Here is a 24,612-nt window from a genome sequence, read left to right on the forward strand (position 1 = left end):
TCACGTTCCAGCCTTGAGGGCTGGAGACTCTTGGGTAGATGGTGACCAGATGGTCACATTGCAATCTTAAAGGTTTGAGACTCTTGGCTATATGGTGACCTGGTGCTCATGTTGCAGCCTTGAGTGCTGGAGACTCTTGGTTAGATGGTGACCTGATGGTCATGTTACAGTCTTAAGTGCTGGAGACTCTTGGCTTGATGGTGACCTGGTTCGTCATGTTGCAGCCTAGAAGGCAGAAGATGTTTTGAGATGCAGAGCAGCAGAGATAGCCATGTCCACTCAGACACTGCTGTGCGGTAAATGCCTCCGGGTAGTGGTGCGGCCACTGTGGTGACTGGAGACGCAGAGCAGCGGAGATAGTCATGATGTTTTGGGCTGAGTCCACTCTGATGCTGCTGTGCAATGAATGCTGCCAGGCAGTGGTGCAATAACTGGAGATGACAAGAACACCATGCAGCGGAAGCTGTTGTGGTGTAACGCTGATTTCCTCAGGCGCTGCAGTGCTGACTCAGCCGCTGGGATCACACATGATACAAGGCAGTACATGATCAGGACTGGAGATGCTGGAATACACAAGGTGAGATACCAACTCTATGGAACCGGAAACACGTGTAAGACGCTATCACCGGCATCCGAACAACACAACAGCAGGAAAGAAAAAGGAGGAGGAACCAATACAGTCCAGGCAGAGAAGACGTAACAGTCGAATGGGTGGACTTTATGAATTGACAGCGTGGCGTCTCCATCTCCCAGCAACAGGCCTAAAGGAACTGCCAGGAGCACCATTGTCCAACAAGACGCAATGGCAGCTTTTGACATGACCATTGTATGTCCTTTTGCCAATATATTTTTACACATATTTGATAAGGTCAAGTGCTCTTATCATGTTTTTTGACTTTATTATATTTGACTGGCTCATCTGATAAAATAAAAAAAGGCTTGGTTTAGTGTCCTGTCTGCTTACAAACTATTATAATACCTATTTAGTAACAAATCTCTACTAGGAAAATAAGTCCTGGGGGCATCGGAATGTAAGTGAAAGTGTTTTCTGCTTTAAGGGAACGGTGGCTGCGACTGTAAGTGAAGACCTCTTCCGGTAGTGTTTAAGCCCAACATTTAAAAGGCCAGTGATTTAAATAGCAAAACACCTCATGTTTTGCTATTAAAAGCACTGACCTTGATGCAGCTTAAAAACAATTGGAAGTTGCGGCTTAAATAAGTCGTCGCACAGTAAATAAACCTAGTTCTTGAGGTTTTTATTTTTTCTCCATGTATTATTCATAAGTTCATAACATTAGGAATCTGTAGCGGTATACAAGTGCTTCAGTATGTGTAGCTATCTGCATATACAGAATCTTCCCATAAAAAATTCCAAGCTAACATCACTTCAGGATCAGGTGTAAAACATTGTCCGGGTTACCAGAAAGTCTCAAAAGTCCTACAACAAAGCTCATAATATGCCTACAATACAATACATATCATGTACTAAACTACTGTGCCTCAAAATAGTGCTGTGTGTGATTAAACTACATTGCACTGCAGAAGTGTTTAACTATTGATAATATCACCAGGTATACCAAGAAAAAGGCTCCCAAGCAGTATAAAGGTATTGATATAGTGCTGATAAATGTGCTACATATAATTGCTGAGAAATATTTCACTTGCAGTGTCATTGTAATAAAGGGGCACCCATAATTCTAATCAGTAACATTTTCTGAATGATGCCTGTTGCTGCCCCCAAACAGCGGCTATCTGTAAATCAGACTGCAGCGGCCAGGGTAGTGAGAGCGTAAACATTTAAATAATAAGGCAGTATTGGTATAATCGCATTGCCCAGTATATGGATATGGAAGACATCACCCTTTCTGCTTTAAGGGGATGTGTATCAAGTTTTGGAGAGAGATAAAGTGGAGAAGATGCCGAAAGCAACCAGTTTCTAACTGTCATTTATCTAGTACAGTCTGTGACATGACAGAAGCTGATTGGTTGCTTTGGGCAACTACTCTACTTTATCTCTCTCCAATGCTTGATACATCTCCACCTCAGATAGATATTTGGAATTTATATCAATGATGTTTTACTAACTAGATATTAAAGACTCCCAGGAGTACCGTACGCTCCTGACCAATACATGAACTCCCCCCATTCCCATTTCTACCCCTCCTCCTCCTCTCCCTGTCAGTCTACTCTATTTACAGCCTGATTCAGAGCTGTAAACAAACCTAATGATGTACATACAAGGCCGATGTTTGGAGATCTGCACATGCACAAGATCTATACTGCATATGTGCAGCTCTCCTTCTGCGAGAGATTTATATTTTCAAATTGGGATAGATGAAAGGTTAAATAACTAGAATTGGAAATATGTAGGAATATCTGAGCTACAGATTGTTTTTAGAATGAAATAACCGTTTGCCAAAAGGCGGTGATCCCTGTGCATGTCCACCAAATATGGCTTGGCGTACCAGGGTGAGTGCAACAGCACCAGCAAACACTGGGAACAGAGGGAAACATATTACTGTATGTACTGTAGGACATTAGGACTATGGTGCATTTTGATAGGAATTTGTAATGAATTTTGATAACTGATGTGCTCTTGGAACTAGCATGGGTAGATTAAAACAATTTCTCCCATTGGTAGTCATCTAGAGAAAATTAGTAATCCATCTGCCAGACCTTAGTAAATCCAGGAGATCAGGATTTGTACACTTCTGAGACTGATTGATGAATAGGTGTTTTAGAGCAGCTAAAGGTTACAATGGTGGTCAGTGACTGATGCAGAGGTAATCAGCGGGAGGTGGTCTGAAGGTTTTGTCTAATTTGAATTTTAGACCAAATTTCAGTCAGATAAGCATAGTTGTTTCTGTAAAGCAGCAAAAGAAATAGGTCCATCCCAGCCCAACAGTTGCTGACCCATAGCAAGTCATCCCTAGTCCAAGGAGCTAAATAGCCCTTAGGACTGGCAGGTGGAAACTGGGAAGTAAACATAAGGGAAGTAAGGGGAGAGACTAGGTTGGACATGGAAGGTAGACCTCTGAGTTTAGGCCAAAATGCCAAAGTGGGACCTACCATAGGATAAAACAAGAAAAGGAAAGAAACTCTCATAGTGGGGACACTCCTAACTACTTGCCTCCACGATTGGGACCGAAACGTTGATCCTGTATTTACTTTTAAATGTTGGAATAAAGGACTTTTTTTTAGAAGACTGGTGAGTGCACCCCTTTTTTCAAAGGTTATATATATATATATTTATATATATATATATATATAATATATATATATGTGTCTATTTATTTATTAGAATTATGTGCAGACCCCTGTGTTTTGGTCCTAAATCATTGTTGTGTTTTGGTAAAACTACTTTCAATTGTTTTGCTTTAGGATTTCTTTAAAAATTTATAAAAACAGCTAAAATCATATAGTTTGGACTTGCTTTTGTTTCTATATTATTATTATCTTTGATAAAATCACTTCCAGTCATTATTGACCACATCACAGCTCACAATATTGTTTTCACCAATATTGGCCAAAGGCTGCAGCGAGCTGATTGGCTAAACTAAGCAACAGAGCAGTGGCACAAACACATGACAGTTTAAAAGAATATAGCACATCTATGAAACATAATGGCACAGCAGTGGCAGACAGGATAGCAGAATGGTTTTATTAATCAAAAGCTAATTACCTCAAAGTAAAAGCCTAGAAGAAAATAAAAAATATATTTCCAATACACTTCTCCAAACAGCAAATCACAGGTCTCAGGCTAGTATAGGTGATTGCTGCCAGTGTAACATCTAGTAGAAAACAAGATCACCATCAAACTTACTCCAAACAGCAAATCACAGGCCCAAGGTAAGTACAGGTGATTGAAGGTTGATTACTATTTAATGGAAGTTAAATAGGTTTGGCTGAGATAATCCTCTGACTTCTTTATCATCCATAGTTTACACATATTCATACTGTCACCATCACTATTCACATACAGGAGCATAGTGGTGATAATCGCGTGGAGACTTGTAATCTTGTTTTCATGCAGTCAGAATTGTGCTTTGTATTAATATAATTTTGATTCTGGGTAAAAACACCCAGTATGTACAGTATTATACATTGCCTGGCAAATACACATAATTCTGGCGAAGCCCATAATGAAAAGTGGTGTATGATAGGCTTGTCCTGCAGCCTATGAACCTACCCTTATCTTGTATATTAAAAAGGAAATGCACAGTTTAACAAAAGCAAACAGTGATAGGAACTGCTGCTTCTGTAGCTGAAGTGCTTGGTTAGTTTGGACTCCCCACATCTACAAGTTCAACATACTTAGCGGAATTGCTTTGTTTTTTCTCCTCCATCAGCTTTTCTAGTTGCTTTTCTAGTATTTTAATTATTGGCCTGACTTAGGCTGGCAGTGTCTGATTTCACTTCAGAATTTATCATTTCAAGTGGTTTTAGTAGCTTGCATAAAACTGAGAGTATGCTGCAGTGTGCTTCAGTAGGGTGGTAACATATCCCCCCTCTCACTATCTTATGGCTTAATGTGTACATCATGATGGCTTGTTGCTGTTCCTCCTGTCCATGAAGAATATAACAGGAGGAATTTCACCTGCTTACTACCTCTTGCTTCAGTTGGTGGCATGGCATATTAAACTTTTCTTGCAGCTGCTGCAATGTTGTACCTGACTTATTTCTACACAAACAACAGCCTCCTCCTGAATTTTATCAACTTGTTCTTGTCAAACACATTCACCATCATCCTCTTTAGAGTCAGATACACAATTATAATAAAATATATGCTGTCTAAATTGAATTAAAAGACTTGAAAATAATTTTTAAACAAGAAAACTCTGCCCTAAATAGAAATTTCAAATAGACTACCTCCTGAGCTGCATGTTTGGCAGAAACATATACAGATCAGTGTGATCTGTGTATGTTTCTGCCTGTAGTTAGAAAAAAAGGGGGGTTACATTTAAAGAAAAAAATATGTGCCCCCCCAAAGCATAACCAGCCGCCAGCTCCTGAGTCAGTCCTGGTTCTAAAAATATGGGGGACAAAATGTGTAGGGTTCCCCTGTCTTTTTGAAACCAGAACTGGGCTCTGTGAACTAGTCCTGGTTATAAAAATACAGGGAAAAATGAAGTGGGGGTCCTTGTATGTTTAAAACCACCACCAGACTCAAACTATCCGGGGTGTAATGCTGCAGCCAGGTGACCCTTTTTACCGGGTCACCCTGGCCAAAGCATTAACACCTCAAGCTAGTCAGTCCAGGCTGGGGATCTTAGATTTCTATCCTGTGGCTGGGTTAGGTACAGGATGCCGGCAGTCAGTATCCCGACACCGGCATCTCGACAAGGTTAGGATACCAACTTCTGCCAGTAAGTATCCTAAACCTACCCCTAACCCTCAATCCCCATACCCTAAACCTAACCTCCCTCCTAGTGCCTAACCCTAACTCTCCCTGGGCTTTCTTAACAGATTTTAGTTCAAAACATAAACTTTTAGAAAAGTCTCTTAGAAAATAAACTACAGTTTTGGCTTTTTCTTCCCTGACCTATAAGATCATCTTTCAGTTTTCTTCTATAAGTCTTAGGCTACCCCATATGGCACCATATAAATAATGATTATTATTAATAATTATTATTATCTATCTGGGATACCCAGCATTGCCGGAGTTGAAGAATAGACCTTGAAGTACATCTGCAGCCTTCATTTTTTACATTGCAGACCAACATTGGAGACAATGGTATATGAAAATGTGCTTAGGAACTGTCAATGCAGGTGCAGTTGATCATCCAACTCACTGCTCTTCCATTGGAGCTCTGACTTACCCCACTAGTAAATATCAGCCTGTGCTTTCAGATCAGTGCAGTTTTAACAATGGAAGACATCCTGAGCAAACTTGCAGATATCATTGTCGAGAAAAATTCTCTGCATACCAACATTGAACACCATGGCATATGAAAATGTGCTTAGAGGAAATTAATAACTGTCAGTGCAAGCTCAGTGTGGCAGTTGCTCCTCCAACTAACTGCAATTCCGTTGGAGCTCTGTCTGCCCCCCACTGATACATATCGGCCTGTGCCTTCATATCAGTGCAGTTTTCGGCACTGGAAGACATCCTGAGTAAACTTGCTTAAACTGAAATTTCAAATCAGAGACTCCATGGTCTTCTTGGTTGTCACCATGTAGACCTCTATGGCCCTTACGAACTCCAAACACAAGCCATAATCCTAATCCTGGTCAAACTACACCACCATGCCAAATTTGGTAGAGCTAGGTACAAAATTCTGGCCATACATAAAAGACAAACAAACAGACAGACACACAAACTTTCTCGCTTATTATATAGATAAAAATACTAATAATACAACTACTGCTACTACTACTACTACTACTACTAATAATAATAATAAAAATAATAATAGTTATAATAATAATATACAGTAATGGTGGTTACACACTGGGCGATATTACTGAGCGACTGCACGATTACGACATCGTAATGGTGCAATCGCTCAGTAATCGTGCACCTTTATGTCGGAAACGACCAGCGATGCGCACTCCCGCTGGTCGTTTCCGACATTATCCATTGCCTGTGCATGCAGCACAACCTGACGACCTCGTCAGGTTGCTGCATGTCAGGGAATGGGGGAGAGAGCCCGGCGCTGAACGATATCGTTAATGATATCGTTCAGCGGCTGTGCTCAATGTCATGAACGACATTGAGCACAGCCTGCCATGGACACACTACACGATATCGCTCAGGGAACATATCGTGTAGTGTGTACGCACCTTAAGTCATGATTTGGAATAATGTACACAACTGCTTGTACTGGTCACACATCAAATGGTCAACATCGTCGGAGGCATGGTCTGCCCACTCCCACTTTTTTTTAAACGTTCAATGTTCAGTGCCGCTGGAAGGGGGGGGGCGGATCAGTCCCCCTTGGCCAGGTGACAGATCCAGGGGGGTGGGTGAACAGTGTGATCGGCCACCCCCTGTAACACTTACAGTGAGAAAAAAGAGGATGCTGCTGATTATCAAGGCAGCAACCACCCTGAACCCTCCCCCTTCCTTTTTAGTTCTAAAATATGGTTTGGATTTGAATGAGAGATTTGAAATCTGTCTGTTTAAATATACAGTTAACCTGACAATCTTGTTGAAATAGAAATAGCTCTGCAATGGATGACAAAGTATCCCCCATGTCTTCAAGATTGGGTACTCTTAATAAATATTAATGGCACTTGGATGATGATGCTGATGATGTCCTTGAGAACTTGTTCTATAGATCATTGCTCAGAGACTCACTGGTAGTACTGTTTTATTATTGCTCTCTCCATGATAAGGTGGTATTTGTGGACCATGCAATTTGGGGAGCATGCACATTTGTGGGCCATGCACATTTGTGGACCATGCACATTTGTGGACCATGCACATTTGTGGAGCATGCACATTTGAAAATACTGCTTTATTATTGCTCTCTCCATGGTAAGGTGGTATTTGTGGAATATGCACATTTGAAAAGGGCACACGGCCTCGCGGAAAATGGGTGAGGCCTCATGGCATCCCCGTTTCATTACTCTAGGGGTGTGCACAGCACTCCTGGAGGTGCTGCACAATAATATCAGCACCAGGCTGCCAGTCACTAAGGAGGAGCTGACATTTTGATATCACCCCCTCAGGGATAACACCCAATGTGGTCTGCAAACCCCGAACTCCCCTAGTGATGCCACTTAACCTGCTACTGTTTTCCTTTCTAGATTTTCATGAAGAACCTTTTTATTAGATTATGCATAGTTGGTGCTTCAGGAACTATTTAAAAGTGTCTGTGTCATGTTTATATTTTTTTGCCATATTTTACAAAACCCTAATTTTTCTTATTTTTCTTTTCAGGGTTGTGCTTTTGTTGTATTTTTTATGTTTACCGCAACATTTTCAGTAGAAATATGTAATTCCTGTGTGCAATGCTCATTATCTTTGATCACATGTATTTTACTGTACAATATATTGTGAATAATTGTGATTCAAAAAAGACATCATGACATCTGACATCATGTCTCATCCAGGATAAGATGTCCTTTGTTTTCTTGGAACTCAAGTAACAGACTATGAAGCCTTCCTGTTTGATATGAGGGCAGGGCCACTGATTATAATCTTGGGCCACCTCTAGTCCAAATCTTGACAGCAACTTTGGGTGTGTGACTGTTCAGGAGCCCCATGCATTTAGCCTAAAATGGGATTGACAATGTGGAGTAAACTCATACTTGCCTACTTTTGAAAAAGCATTTCAAGGAGATTGTGAAAGCACCACCTATGAGTGCAGCGGTAAAGTGGGCATGTACTGCTACATCTGAGAGGTGTGCCATAAAACTAACTTATATTAAAATGAGCCCCAAAGCAGTTAGTAAGATCCACTTGCTGATGAAAACACACTGATACTTTTCAAAAAATCCATGTAGCCATAGGGATCATTATGCCTTATAATCAATGCAGGACATTATACTATTGATCCCATTTGAATGTATATATCTCTGTTTTTTTTTATATAACAGCTATATATAGATTAATAGGCTTTTTAGAGTGTCAGGGAGATTGCTGCTATTTCAGGGAGTCTCCCTGACAATCAGGGAGAGTTGGCAAGTATGACCAAATTCTGCAATCACTTTCACTAGCATTTAATGTGGCTCAGATTGGGACATACCCTCCCCCCCTTGGCACCCCTGGAATTGAATCTGTACCTGTTTGAGATCTCTGATTAGTGACAAGTTATGTATGTGTGTCAGTGAAAGTCCCTCTGTGACTCTGCCATGAACCTTTGCATGTAATGACTTTGTTTTACTCTGCACAATAGCTTGACACCAATTTTCTGTGCTTTTGGTCCTGAAATTAAAAATGTCAATGATATTCATTGCAAAACAGGTTTGTTTTAATATTATTACTGTTTTAAATAACGGGGTTAACATCGCTGAGAATCGGGTTTAGAAAACCTAGCCCCTTGTTTGATCCTCAATATTCTTGTGTCCATTGCAACAATATTATTATGAGTCAAATGTAATAGGGTGAGAGTTTAGAAAATGTGAGAGTTTAGCAGTAAACTCTCACATTGGTTGAGTTTTATCTGCTAAATGGGAAAACATCTGGATGAGCGTTTCAAATTTTTTGGGTTCAATCCATTTAGCCGTGAAGGGTGCGAGTTGCCGATGCAACAACGTTAAAACGCAGGCAACGGAACAGCACCTCGCACCCTTCACAGCCCGCCCTGAGTCCAAATTCACAGAATTTTGCTTGCAGCCCTATGGGGCTGCGAACAAAATTCAGTGAATCTAGGCTGCCATAAAGTGCGGCCATTGCCGCGATGACTTGCGCCGGCGAGATCATAGAGGCTAATAGGATTGTCCCCTTTGAGTCTAAAAACATGCGAGTTTGCATGTTCTCGGACTCTATTACATTGGCCGAGTTTAAAAGTGTGAGAGTTTACTGCTAAACTGTCACATTTTCTAAACTCTCACCCTATTACATTTGGCCCTATAAGTCTGCCTAAAGAAAGACCTACTGTATGAAGCACGTATTTGTATGCTTTGCCTTGACCCACTCACTTCACTTTGTATTTTATGACTGTTGGATAGTGTCAAACATTAAAATCTCAATAAAGTAGTTGAAAATGTTGCAAACAGACTTCTTGTATATACCATTATTACCACAGTTGGGGCACATAGTGTAATACAAGCCCTAATTGCTGTAATATTTCCCAGGTGTCTTTTAATAATCCATTTATAGATAAATGCAGAAAACATTTCATGCATGGAAAGTACAATGAATTTGAATTCTACTAGATTAATTATTTATGTGTATAGAAATACCTGTCTCAGAAATAACAGTATCTCAGACTTATACTATTTTATACAGACTGATATCTAAGTGGTTTCTCATGTAATCCTCAATCCCAGTATATGTATATTACCCACAGGAAGTAACTGATGACAGTAGTACTGGAAAGTATTTTATTTCTTACAGATTTTCAGTTTGCTATATGCATCTCTTTACATATTTAGTTGGAAGCAACAGTCTGATCCAACCAGGCACGGAGCTCAGTGACACGAGCATAGACAGCTGGGATAGAGGTAGAACATGTGCTACTTCCCCAGGACACAATACCGACCAATGTCCAAGCATCATTACTCTCGCAAACAAGGGGTCCACCGGAATCACCCTACATTGAAACAGAGAGAATTATTATTATTTAAACAAAGAATCTCTGAGATAATAGGAGATTACATATCAAATCTATAAAGAGGGAAGCACCTTCAGTTAGGCAAAGCTATTCAGTTGTCTCAGGCAGTTCTTGATGCAGAAGTATAAATTAGTGGCTAACATTATACATTAATGGTTAGAGAAGGTTATCTATGGGATAAGATGAATGCCTTTCCAGTTGCTAATGTAGGCCACAGCATGACTGAGCTCACCCCTGCATAAGCAGTATAATGTAGAATGTTCTAAAAACAACATTGTTTTAGGATACTGTCCCTGTTATCTCTACCAATGTAGAGTGTCCCTACTGTCTGGAATAAATGCTAGACTTCTGATATCTATTCTTTTTTCCTTAATTAGCACAAAGTCCATTTTTACCACCAAAGCAGAGAGAAGAACAGCTTATGTTTTCTATTGTGCATTTCATTGTTAATGACTTTCCTCTTTATTAGCTAATGACTTATTCACAGCCGGTTAGTCTCATGGATGCAAGATTAATGTCATTATATTTCCATAAACACTCCATTACTTCCAGCAAAATATACAGTGTGCAGATAATAACACCGTCCAACATAAAACATAATGCTTCCAAAATGTAAAACTGGGCCTTAATCTCAGATTCCTTGTCCTCATGAGTCCCGTTAGTGGAAACAGAGATGACGCAGAACAGAAGCAGTCAGTCACCAGCACTTACCAGTACATTGAATAAGCCAATCTATATTTATCAAATTATTTTCACCATTGCAAACATCATAGGGCCAAGCAGCAGAATTCTGTATATGTGTGGAAAGCAAAGGGCATCATCATCATCATCAGGTAGCTAAGAAATTTTGGCTGCTGTATGTGTATGTGTGTATATATATATATATATATATATATATATACATTTATATATATATTAGGGGTGAGCGGGTTCGGATTTCTGAAATCCGAACCCCCCCGAGCCCCCCCGATCCGAGGCCGATCCGAGTCAGGCTCGACTTTTCCCGCCTGACTCGGATCTGAAATCGAGGCAAAACGTCATCATCCCACCTTCCGGGTCTCGCAGGTTTTGGATCCTATATAAGGTACCCGCGTCGGCGCCATTTTCTCACTCGGCTGTTGACAGTGAAGAGGGAGGGTGGGAGTTAGGGCTGGCTGGGCTTTGTAGTGTAGTGTAGTGAAGAGTAGTGTTGTGTTGTGCTGTGCTATGCTGCTGTTGTCCACTATTTCAAAGTCCATAGGGGCTGGCTGTGTTGTGCTGTGCTGCTGTTGTTAATAGGTGTTGTGCAGTCAGTTCTCCATAGGGGCTGTGTCTACTCCAAAGTCCTGTGCAGTGTCCCAGTCCTAAAGGGGTGCTGTAGTGTTGTCCAGGGGGTGCTCTGTCCATCAGGGGTGCTCCCCCCAAGTGCTAAAAAAATAATATTTTTTCTGTGTTTGTGAATTGTGTGCGCAGTAGCCGCACGTGCATCAACAAAGTAGTGCCAAGCGTGCGCCTGTGTCATAAGTAAAGGGCCGGCTGGCTTGACCGTTAAAGGGTGCTGTAACCCCCAAAGTACACTCCAAACAAAAAAAATATATATTTTCTGTGTTTGTGAATTGTGTGCTATGTTGGTGTTAGACGTGGGTCCGGTATCCGCCATTAGTGCAGTGAGATTTAGACAATTGATGGAGGTAGTGTGTCCCCGGTTCCAAATCCCGTCTAGATTCCACCTGCATCCTCAAAGCAGCAGCGACAAGCGTGCGTCTGTCTGTTAAAGGGTGGTGTAACCCTCAAAGTGCGCTCCACAAACAATTAAAAAATTCTTATTTTTTTTTCTGTCTTTGTGAAATGTGTGGGCTGTAGCCACACCTGCATCCTTAAAGCAGCAGCGACAAGCATGCGTCTGTCTGTTAAAGGGTGGTGTAACCCTCAAAGTGCGCTCCACAAACAATAAAAAAATTCTTTTTTTTCTGTCTTTGTGAAATGTGTGGGCTGTAGCCGCACCTGCATCCTTAAAGCAGCAGCGACAAGCGTGCGTTTGTCTGTTAAAGGATTACATCGGTGACAGCATCCAAGTAGGCATGTCAGACAGTCCGTACCTGTACTGGCAGGAAAAAGAAGCAATTTGGAGGTCCCTGTACAAACTGGCTCTATTTTACCTGAGTTGCCCCCCCTCCAGTGTGTACTCCGAAAGAGTGTTTAGTGCAGCCAGGAACCTTGTCAGCAAAACGTAGGAGGTTGCTTCCACAAAATGTGGAGAAGATGATGTTCATAAAATGAATTATCAACTCTTCCAGGGAGACCAGCCTCCAGAACGTACATAGGGACCTGTGGTTGTGGATTCCAGCTGGGACGAATTAATACTCTGTGAGGATGAGGATGTACACAACACTGAAGAGGGTGAGGAATCGGAGGATGAGGACGACATCTTGCCTCCGTAGAGCCAGTTTGTGCAGGGACAGATTAATTGCCAGCTTGTTTTGTGGGGGCCCAAATGAACCAATCATTTCAGCCACAGTCGTGTGGCAGACCCTGGCGCTGAAATGTTTGGTTTGTTAAAGTGTGCATGTCCTGTTTATACAACATAAGGGTGGGTGGGAGGACAATTCCATCTTGCACCTCTTTTTTTTCTTTGAATTATGTACTGTTTGGGGCCTAGTTTTTCAAACTGCCATCCTGTCTGCCACTGCAGTGTCACTCCTAGATGGACCACGTGTTTGTGCCGCCCACTTGTATCTCTTAGCATAGTCATCCAGCTACCTCGGTGCAACCTTTTGGATATAAAAACACTATTGTGAGGTGTGAGGTGTTCAGAATAGACTGGAAATGAGTGGAAATTAAGGTTATTGAGGTTAATAATAGCATAGGAGCAGAAAAACACACAAATTCTGTGATTTTAGCTGTTTTTATGCTTTTTTAAAAAAAAATACAGATCCAAAACACAAAACCCAGAACCCAAAACACGGAAGGGTGGTTTTGGCAAAACCAATCCAGATCCAAAACACGAAGAAAGATCCAGATCCAAAACCAAAACACGAAAAGTGGCCGGTGCACACCCCTAATATATATATATATATATATATATATATATATATATATATATATACTTATTTCTCTCCACATCTCTGATACATCTTGGACTCGCCCAACCCCAGTCCCCTCCCTCAGTCTTCAAACACTTTGACTTATCTGGAGTGATTTATAATCAGAAACTGCTATAAATTCTGCATAATATTGTAACTATTAAAGTACCAGTAACCCAAAATATCAACTATATTTTATTGAACCCTCATATCCCATAACAACAATGTCCCTCCTGCCAATACTATATGTACCAGAAGAGGGGCACAGACTTTGGTGCTGCAGCACACCAGGCAGAGCCCCTGTTTCCCACCACACTGATCTACAGTATACACTGGAAAATGGAGAAGCACTTTCCCTTATCAGTCAGGTGAGACTATGCTGTAAGACCAAGCATGGGGAGAAGCTACTTGCATTAAGAAACTGGTAGGACATAATTTATATAGTCTCACTTCACTAGTGCTAGTCATACTCGATGTTCTTTTAACAAATAGACTCATTAAAACATTTTTTAACTATAAATAGATAAAATAGCAATAAATAACTGTTTGTTATTAAGTACAAACCATGCAAGAAGAGGCTCCAGCAGCTCCTGCACAGATCATGATGTCAGTGATGTTGCTACCCCAATAGCTCATGCACTGAGATTTGGAAATCACAGGCAGAGCAGTCTGCTGCAGTTTGCTGGGGGTGGTCGCAGCTGTTTACAGAGAGAGTGACAACACTTTCAGCCATATAGTGATTTTCAGAAAGCTCAAAGCTGACATTCATCAATATATCATCATTTGGGAAAGACCCCAACCAAGTAGCTGAATAATTAATTTATTAAGAACAGGACAATGTTTTTGATGGTGTGAAGTTGGTCAATAAAATTTGAATGTAACCCATAGCAACAGTTATTCTACATATACTGTGTATGTATATATATATATATATATATATGTGTATATTAAACTGGACACACGATAAAGAGGGGAAGAGCTGCCCATGGAGCACACAACATTTTCCCATTGTATAAGCCATTTGGTAGGCTGCATCCTGACCATTGGGTGGATTTTTTGGCATCTACCTATAAATGACATCTCAGATAGTGTTACACTAGCAGTTTTGTCCCAAAGCAAAATAGCCAGAGAAAATAAAATACAATTTATTACAATAACAAAAATGCTGCCTACAATTCTGTGCTTATATTTTATTAGCTTGTGTGCAGCAAGGGCTTGTGTGACAGGTGCTGGAGAATGGCATAGGCTTCTATGAAGTATTTGTGTCAGTGGTGATCCAGTTGGACCTAAATGTTATAGGCTGCATTATTAAACCTGAGAATAAAATACAACATGTGTGACACCATCAAGGAGAGTCCCCTTTATGTCCACAAAAAATGGTCTAATCTCTGCTACATTTACCTGGAATAAAAATCAGTAAAAAGAAAAACCACTCCAGTGACAACAGCAGATGCTTTGAATGAGAGACTGCAGGGACACGGTTCTTTTAAGTGTCTTACAGGTGGCTAATGTAATATGTGACCAACTCTTCATATCCAGATATGTGTTACTGACAAGAGAACTATCACTGCAACTGGGAAAAAGATGTTCCTATCACCAACTTGGGATGGGGTCTCCAGAGTAAAAGGAGTCATCCTGTCAAGGAGAGTGGGGATGGCGGGTTCCCTGATTGGATGTAAAATGTAGTATTTTTCTCATGTTGGGTTGTATTTTGCTTTGAAGCATAAGTGTCTATGAACAACATCATTCACTGCCAATATAGAGCTACTAATAGCACAGTGCACATACATCACTGGTTCTCACCATTGTATCTTGTCTTTCCCCATCCACTGGTAACACAGAGACGACCATCATCATATATTTCACCAGGGTTGGCAAGGCACACTGGAGATACGGTGCTACCAAAGACAGCAGGAGTGGCCAGTTTAACCAGGGAAATGTCATTGTTGATGGTGTTGGAGTTCCAGTCGGGGTGAGTAAAGACCTTTAATTACAAAAACAAATAAGTCTCCTCATAATAGTGTAAATGAGAAATACTGAGCATCAATACAGCAATGTAATATATGCGTTGTTTGTAATCACTGTGTCTAATATGAATATCAAATACTTATTGTTTAGTTTATAGTTTGATATAAGGAAATGGTGGGATCTGTTCCTGCACCATTCTGAATACATTGCAAAGTTTCCTTATTAATATAATCTCTTATATAATCTCATATCTTTATTCTTAACTAAACTCTAAGGTCAATTTTTGGAAAGTTGTAATTTACCACTAGATTTATAGATGTAAACTCGCCTTTAGCATGATTTAAACCTGCATGGTATTCAGTATTAGTTGTGTGCAATTTATAAAGATTACATAATTAGATGAATGCTATATGCATGTATTGTTAGCCTTTAATTGTTGCATACATACACATTATCCGCAGGGACCAAAACAGTCTGATTAATTTTCAGGCATCTGAGTTTAACCACTGAAATAGTCATGTACTAGTTATACTCACACTTGAAACAGTCAGAGTCTGGATTGCCTCAGCACCTGAGCTTCTGTCATGTTCTCCAAGAATAATAAGGTCAGTGCTCCTATAGGCAAAAGCATAGCACCTCATGTAACAAACTACAACCAATCAACAGGTCATGTATCTCTTCACAATGTATTCTTCTTTCTGATAATTAGCTGAATGACAGTACATTAACAGGGGGATGTAGTCAGCATCCCGCCGTGCGGAATGCCCCGCTGGGATCTCATACCCAACCCCCTGTCAGGGCATAATGGTAGTAGGATCTATTTCAATAAATAGATGTCTTGTCTTAAAGCTAGACTATGATCTTATGTACTTGCACTTCATTAAATATCATATCTCCTCCTAATATTTATCAAAGGAAATTGATATATCCTAATGGATAATTGATATATCCTAAAACCCTGATCAGCACAAACAATGCCCTCCAATTCGCCCAAACACACCATAAACTGTCAGGTCATACCCAGTTTCTGACAAAGACTCATCTTCTTGTCAGTAAATCCCATCCAAAGAATTTCAGGATCTAGGAAACAGGATTGTGGGTTTGGGAGGGATGTAAAATGTGCTTCACTAAGTAGTTCTAGGGTCCAAGCAGCCTAATTCTTTGTTTCTTCCCCAGATAGTGTCAATTGCTATTCCAAATAAGTGAAGATATGTAAAACAGAACATTATACACGTGATATGTTAAGAAACAACCTTTTTTTGTGAAAAGTAAATTGTAGTTAACAGACTGTGCTTAGTTCTCCAAACCAGTCACAGTGAATTCACATAGCAATAACTTTATTTTCTTTGAAATATTGACTTATGGGTTCTGCTGCATAATTAGCAATAATACCGGTTTAATTAACCTTAGAAAGTAAAACTGATGGCTTGTACACATTGGTAAAATGTATAAAACATTTAATAAAACATAATAAAACATACATTGAATCATGAGATAAAATATATCACTGCTCACAAAACATTACATCCATGTTATTTGGTTACCTTTGATTTTATCTAATGATTCATTGTATATTTTATTAAACATTTTATACATTTTACCAGTGTACACATGCCATCAGTTTTACCCTCGAATGTTAATTAAACCAGCATTACTGCTAATTATGCAGTAGAACACATAAGTCAACATTGCATAGAAGCTAAAGTTATTGCTATGTGAATTCACTGTGATCGATTAAAAGAACTAAACAGTCTGTTAACCACAAACTTATTTTCACAAAGAAAGGGTTGTTCCTTTCTTTTCTTGTTTTACATATCTTCACTTCTGTGGGACAACCGACACCTTCCAGGAACGAAGTGTTGTTTTTTTTAATTATTTATTTTTCATTCTCAGAAGTCTTGTGGCTATTAAAGGGAGCACTCATTTTTGCACCATCCTTCACCATATTAGGAATCAAGATAGTCCCTGATAAATGGGACTATTGGGATGTATGGCATGCATAAATGCTGCATTCTGTATTAGTGCTATGTAGGCAGTTTATAATACAGACACCATCACACACACACACACATATATATATATATATATATATATATATATATATATATATATATATTATAACTGCTATTATTGTTTACATATCCATTTTTATAAGTATAGTTGATAACCGTAATCTCAGGTTTGAAAAATGTGCTCTTGGAATCGTCCCAATTTTGCAATATTAACCAATTGCTCAACATGATTGTTTTTTTTCTACCTGTTGAAAGTATCTTTTACAATCCATTGTTATCTGTTATTATATATATTATATGTTGAAGAGTATTAAAATGCAAAATATAATAGAATTACCAAATGCCAATGTTCAAAACACACATTATTGACATTCCATATAGTATTTTACAATAAGATCTGAGTTAGACTTTTCCTCCATAGGCCATTTCTAGTGCTACTTTTGTCCCTTTATAACAGCAATCTTAAATGATTGTTTAATCTTATATTTTGGTTGCTGAAAAAAATCGTAATGTAAAAATCTTTTAACTTGTTGAAACAAGAAGCAGACAGCCATTCTGCCATTCTGACATTGGAAGGCCAGGCATATGTGGACTTTTCACTGGTCTGTGCATGTTTAGAATAAAATATTTTACCATGGTTTTTACTGTAATTGATAATTTTATACTTTGTATATAATAATATATAGTGTTTTTAGGTTTTCATTATATACTTTTTTGAGAATTCTGTGTTATTTCTGTATTTTAATCTGAAAAAAATCTGTGTTAATCTGTGATAATGAAATAAATATTCCTCTTATAATTCAATGTTTTTCTTGGTTTCCTATGAAATACTATATATCAGGGAAGATATGAGAAGGTACAAGCTAGCAAAGGGAAAAGGGTCCCAGGGAAGAATAAACTTGGAGTAGGTGTAATGGGACTTGATCCCAGATGAGAAGGTGACCGAGTAACCTATACTTACCTATAACCTATACTTACCTCTCGCCAACGCCGAAAACATGGCATGGTTGCCATTTTCCCTAAGATTTGCACATGCGCAGTATAAAAATCACCCGGTAGATGGCGCCAGCACCATTTATCTGGAGTTTTGCACATGCACAATATACTCAGTATATATTTCAGTCATGCCCCAGTGGAGCGCACAATTTATATTCCCTATCACATGTACACATATATACACACCAGTGTTCACTTTATTGTCAGTAGCCAATGAACCCACCCATGTGGAAATGGGGAGTACATACACACTCTATACAGATAATGCCCCATGCTGTATAACACATAAATCTGATGCTGTATTAAAAAAACTATTTTGTAATAATAATTTTGGATTAAATGATTGTTGCAATAGATATAAATTATATTTGATGTAAACATAAACTTATTTTTGCGACTTTAAAGTACAGTTTTGCTACGAAATTAATTTGTAACACAGTGGATAAAATGACTTATTATTAGCACCCCATATGCCCATGTCAGTACTCATACATTTATGTTTACTTATATAGCTAAATTTAAGAGTTTGCTTAAACAACTGCATATTACAGCATATGTTGCAACACCTAAAATTCAAAAGTGACGCTAACTACACAAACCTGAAGATCTGCATGCATGTGACTAATACTGGTCGGTGTACCCTAGGTCCTAAATGTGTTACATAAGGCCTTTACATTAGCTGTGCTTATAGGTTTTTTCCACCACAAAGTAATTTGGTACTCATAAAACTTACCACACGTCACAGTGAGCTGCGGTTACCACCCAGGTGCTGCTAATCAGGGAACCACCGCAGTAATGCCACCCTGTGCTGTCCTGCAATACACAAGCATACACACATAAGACATACAGTAGCCCTTCAATCAGTTGCTAGAAGTCAAATTGCAATAATGAATGTATATATATTTATATATATATATATATATATATAAATAATTAAATATATATATATACAGGGTGGCCCAAAAGTAGGTATCCAGAATTGTTTGTCGGGCTGAAAGACAACGCATTCAATATTGTCTGTCTTTTTTAGTCTTGTAGATGCTCAAAATATCCTCCATCAACATTGCAACATTCTTGTTTCAATTCTGTTTCAACATTTCAATTTTGACACAAAAAAAGAATAATGAAAGATCATTACTGCCACAGTAATGATCTGTTATCTTTCATCTAATCATCAATGTTTTTGTTCCGATGGTAGTGTTTTTACCATTTGATTTTGCTTCACTCAATCATCATTGCTCGGCTCCCCTTATTATAGATGAATGGTTCACACACCTAAACCTTCCTTGACCAATGCTGTATAGAATAGTGAAAACCCCATCAAAATCCATCAAAATCCGTCCAATGGTTCAAGAGATTAGCCCGAACTAACAGGCACAGTCCTAAACTGGGGACTCTATCTCAGTGGCGTAACTAGGGTATTTGGAGCCCAGGGCAAATTTGAAAAGGGAGCCCCCCCCAACATCCAGAGATGTGCGCGCGCCTTCATCGCGCACGGGAAAAAAAATGGGCGTGGTCACTTAAAAATGGGGCGTGTCAACATGACACACCCCTTTATTTTCACGCTGAACATTCCTATCCATATGCACCTTAACCCCAGTAGTACCCCTTATACAGTACCCCCAGTATGCAGTTGTGGTCCCTCTTATGCAGGCCCATAGTAGTGCCCCTTATACAGTATCCCCAGTAGTGGTCCCCCTTATACAGCCCCCAATTAGTTCCCCTTACTCAGTACCCCCAGTAGTGGCCCCCCCAAATGCAGTGCCCCACGTAGTGTTCCCCCTTATGCAGTGCCCCCAGTAGCAGTCCCCACAATGCAGTGTGCCCAGTAGCGGTATCCCCTTATGCAGTGCCCTTTATATGGTGCCCCCAGTAGTAGTCCCCCCCCCTATGCAGTGCCCTTTATATAGTGCCCCCAGCAGTAGTCCCCCCCATGCAGTTTTCCCAGTAGTGGTCCCTTTATGCAGGCACCCTGTAGTGATCCCCCCTATCCAGTGCCCCCTGTAGTGGCCCTTCCTATTATTGCCCCCATTAGTGGTCCCCCGAGTGCAGTGCCTCTAGTAGTAGGCCCCTTTTATAATGCCCCCAGTGGTAGTTCCCCCCCAAGTAGTAGTCCCCAGTAGAGTAGGTCCTCCCAATGGTGCCCCCAGTAGTAGCCACCCCTCCCCCAGTAGAGGTCCCCCCAGTAGTAGCCACCCCTCCCCCAGTAGAGATCCCCCAGTAGTAGCCACCCCTCCCCCAGTAGAGGTCCCCCCAGTAGTAGCCACCCCCCTCCCCCGTTGTGCAGATAGGTTAAAAAAAAAAAAATATATATATATATATATATAAATATACTTACCTGAATCTCTGCTCCTGGTCCTGGTCCTGCTCGCGATGCCGCTCCCACCCGGGCTGGCACGCTCAGCATTATGGGACAGACGTCATGATGTCAGTCCCATTACCCACTGCAGGAGCCGGACGAAAGTCCGGCTCTTGCAGTGGGTGCTGCAGCAGTCAATGAGAGTCTATCTGAATCTCACTGGCTGCTGTTTAACACTCGCATCGCCGCCAGCGCTGGCAGCGATGCGTGTGTTATGCACAGCCTGAGCCCGCCTCCTGGCGCTATTGGGCAAGCGCTCAGGGGGAGGGAACGGGCTCAGGCGTGCAGCACAGGATCAGCGCTGGAAGCCTAGCGCCGGTCCTGTGTAAATGTGTAGCGCTGACCGCACTCATTGCGGTCGGCGCTACACTGGCTAACTAGGGCGGGCGGCCGGTACCGGCACGCACCCCGCTCGCCCTTCCCTAGTTACGCCACTGCTCTGTCTATCTATCTATCTATCTATTAGAGAAATGCGGTTCAATTCTACTTAGTTCTTTTTGCCAATAAGATGCATTTTTTCAGAGCAACACAAGGTAGAACCAAACCGCTCATCTCTAATATATATATATATATATATATATATATATATATAAGAATATCCAAGAAGGAGGCACTCACAGGCTGAATGGACTTGAAAAAGAAACTAATGCTTTATTGCATTAGCGCATCTACGTTTCGGGGTACATTCCCTGTCATCAGGACACCAGGTGTCCTGATGACGGGTAATGTACCCCGAAACGTAGATGCGCTAATACAATAAAGCATTAGTTTCTTTTTCAAGTCTATTCAGCCTGTGAGTGCCTCCTTCTTGGAAATTCTTATATACAGGGGACGTCCATCCTCAGGGTGAGCACCGCAGCAAGGAAATTGTTTGCTCTTACAACAGGAGTGCCGGTAATTTGGACTGTATATATATATATATATATATATATATATACATATATATATATATATATATTAACATAGAATCAGAGGAAATACAGCAGAGAGACATAACTTAACAGAACATGTCTCTGAGTGAACAATCATTATTAGATAGTGATGTGGCTGTCACTTTCATAACATGTATATTAGGAGCTCAGGTCCAGTGCTGCAATTGCCTGTCTTAAATCACAAAATGGGGCACATTCTGAGTTGCACTTCACCAAGGTGGCAAAGTTACAGAATCAGACCCGATATGTTCAAATTCTTGTACAAATAGTTCTGATTTCAGTGCTCAAAACATATTTCAATGATCACACAGGCTGCTAATGTAGAATGTTTTGTAGCCAAAGAAGAGAACATGTAAATCACTTTAATGAAATAAATGCTGTCAGCACTGTCTGTGAATCCAGCTGCTTTCCATCCTTTGTGAAAACTCTTATGCCTCAGACAACTTCTAAGACCCACTATAACGTCAAGGTTGAGCATGTCTTTTACCCATTCACTTTCTGTAACTTGTGTATCTATTGCTGTGAATGTAAGTGGGAATATTGTAACTTGCTGTATGAGCATGGACACATTACCTGCAGGGAGACTTGCCAGGGCCAAGATCCAGGGACGGCTTCCTCACCATTCACAATCCTGGCATAACCCGACACCACAGGAGGAATAGCTGGAACTCCGCAGCCTTGGGAAAACAGTAACTTTGCTATTAGACATTGCAGCATTTTATGTTATTTTTTTTTTCATTGATAACACAGATAAATATAAATGCATACATTCACAAATGTGGATTTACATACAAATGTAATGTAACCTTAAAAGTGAAAGCTGTTTAATGGTAAAATCATCATTTCACACTTGAATATGATATTTATTCAGTAAAAAAAATAAATGTTTAAATATTATCATTAATTGATATACCTGTACTATTAGATTACATTTTGTTATAACATTACAAAGTATTACAATATATTTGGTAAACCTTTATACAAATGTCACAAAGGATGATTCCCAGTTTTTGTTTATAGTTTAGACCATGCATAGGGTACAAACTCATTAAATGCAACACTGTTGAGAGGTTGTATTATTTTGGGGGCTAATATCTTATATCTGCATAATGTCCCCTGTGCTCTATGTGACTTGTAGACTTCAACCTGGCCTAGGAAGCAACAAAGTGTCTTTGATAATGACGTTAATATGTTGGCCATCTATGTGTTAAATAGGCAATGTGTTAGTTGTTTGTAAAAAAAAAAAAGGTATGGTTGTTGTAGAGCAGGGGTGGGGAAACTTTTTTCTGCTGAGGGCCATTTTGATATATATAAAATTATTTGCGGGCCTGGTGCAGGCCATGCCCCCTCCATGTGAAGTCACACTGGGCAGGGCCACAATTGCCGGTGATTACAGCAATGCCTGGAGCATGCTGAGGATGCTCCGGGGAGCTGTAAGGGCAGCAGTGTGACCATCTGAAGCGTCCTAAGGACACTCCAGGCGGCACTGCTGCATAGATTCTGGCTTCAGGGTGCCATTATAGACACCCTGATAGCCAGATGAGGCTAGCAGAAAAAAGCTCAGAGGGCCAGACCAAATGAATCCGCGTGGGCCTTATACGGCCCCCGGGCCTGAGGTTCCCCATCCCTGTTGTAGAGAAACACCATGGGGTAAATGTAATAGTCTGCATCTTGCAGGCTTCGGCGACTCTGCCTGATGTTTTAAAGGAGCCATCATTTAATAGGCAAAACAAATTTGTTTTGCATTTTAAGTGATTGCCCTTTAAAACACCAAGCGGACTCACCATGAACACGCTAATGCCTGAGCCATAGGCTTTTACATTTACTCCTATGTCATTACTTTTTAAACAGATTATTATTATCAATCTTATAGTTTATTTTTTGGGTACCACAATATTATGTAGCATTGTAGCGTGAGCTACTCTGCATATAATATAGTTGAACAACAGCAAAACATAGAACTAAATAAATAAATATAAAAATACTGAACAGACATAAAAATGAATACAGGAAATACAAGAAGGAAATAACAAGGATGCACACTATGACAAGATGGTTATTATAATGTTACAACAAGTTACATATTATAGGTACAGTATTAGAGTGTTGTTTGAAAAAAAATATTGAAGTCTTTCAGTTAAACTTACCATAGGCTGCACTGACAAAAGCCAGACAGGAGACAAGCCACAGAAAAGCCATAACTGCCAGTGAATGGTTGTTGCTACTGGTAAAGAACTTATATAGGAAAGTAACTAGAGGTGATAAAGTGGTAATTTGCTTAGTGATTGGATGAAATGCATCAGTTCAAGGAGAACAAATATCCTCTATATTTAACATTTTACGTGTTAGAAATCCAATACGCTGATAACCTTTGGCTCTATTATAGGTTATCTGCTATTGAGTAATACAAATTACCAACAGCAAGTATTAAATGTTAAAAAAATTCAACCTTTTTTTTTTTTTTAACCTTCTAGTTAAAGCTACTTTACCAGAGCACTAATAGTTAACTATTTTACTAAACCATAATTTTGTAATTAATTTGCAAGGAAGCTATGGACAATGTTTTACTAATGTGTATGTTAACTTTGTGATTTATCTGCACTTCTTTTCAGTGTGTATAGGAGTGGGCCAACTCCATACTATAAACTAGGGATAGGGAACCTCAGGCTGAGGGGCCATATAAGGCCCATGGAATCATTTGGTCTGGCCCTCAGAGTTTTTTTCTGCTAGCCTCATCTGGCTAGCAGGGTGCATGGAATGGCACCCTGCAGCCAGAATCTATGCAGCAGTGCCGCCTGGAGCCTCCTTAGGATGCTTCAGATGGTCACACTGCTGCATTGCTGTATTCACCGCCAATTGTAACCCCACCCCTGTATGATGTCACATGGAGGGGGCGTGGCCTGCACCCGGTCCGCGAATAATGTTGTATATATCAAAATGGCCCTCAGCAGAAAAAAGGTTCCCCACCCCTGCTATAAACAATAGTTAGTTAATTATATGCTAACATAATAGTAACACAATTGTTAATTATTCATTACAAAAAAGAAATATACAGTTGAG

At 40.1% G+C, this 24,612-nt stretch overlaps 1 protein-coding gene across 1 annotated transcript; it reads right to left on the reverse strand.

Annotated features, from left to right (window-relative positions):
• Positions 1-10,040: 10,040 nt before the first annotated feature.
• LOC148477418 (chymotrypsinogen B-like) lies at positions 10,041-23,751 on the reverse strand. Its single transcript, XM_088456773.1, has 7 exons — positions 23,700-23,751; positions 22,126-22,229; positions 18,995-19,074; positions 15,790-15,868; positions 15,089-15,269; positions 13,850-13,983; positions 10,041-10,202 (listed from the first exon to the last, which is right to left on the reverse strand). Exons 1-7 carry the CDS (start codon positions 23,749-23,751, stop codon positions 10,041-10,043), a joined length of 792 nt encoding a protein of 263 aa, XP_088312899.1.
• Between the last annotated feature and the right edge of the window lie 861 nt (positions 23,752-24,612).

This window comes from Taudactylus pleione, unplaced genomic scaffold (assembly GCF_031769625.1).
Source record: "Taudactylus pleione unplaced genomic scaffold, aTauple2 ptg000717l, whole genome shotgun sequence".
NCBI classification, from domain to species: Eukaryota; Metazoa; Chordata; class Amphibia; order Anura; family Myobatrachidae; genus Taudactylus; species Taudactylus pleione.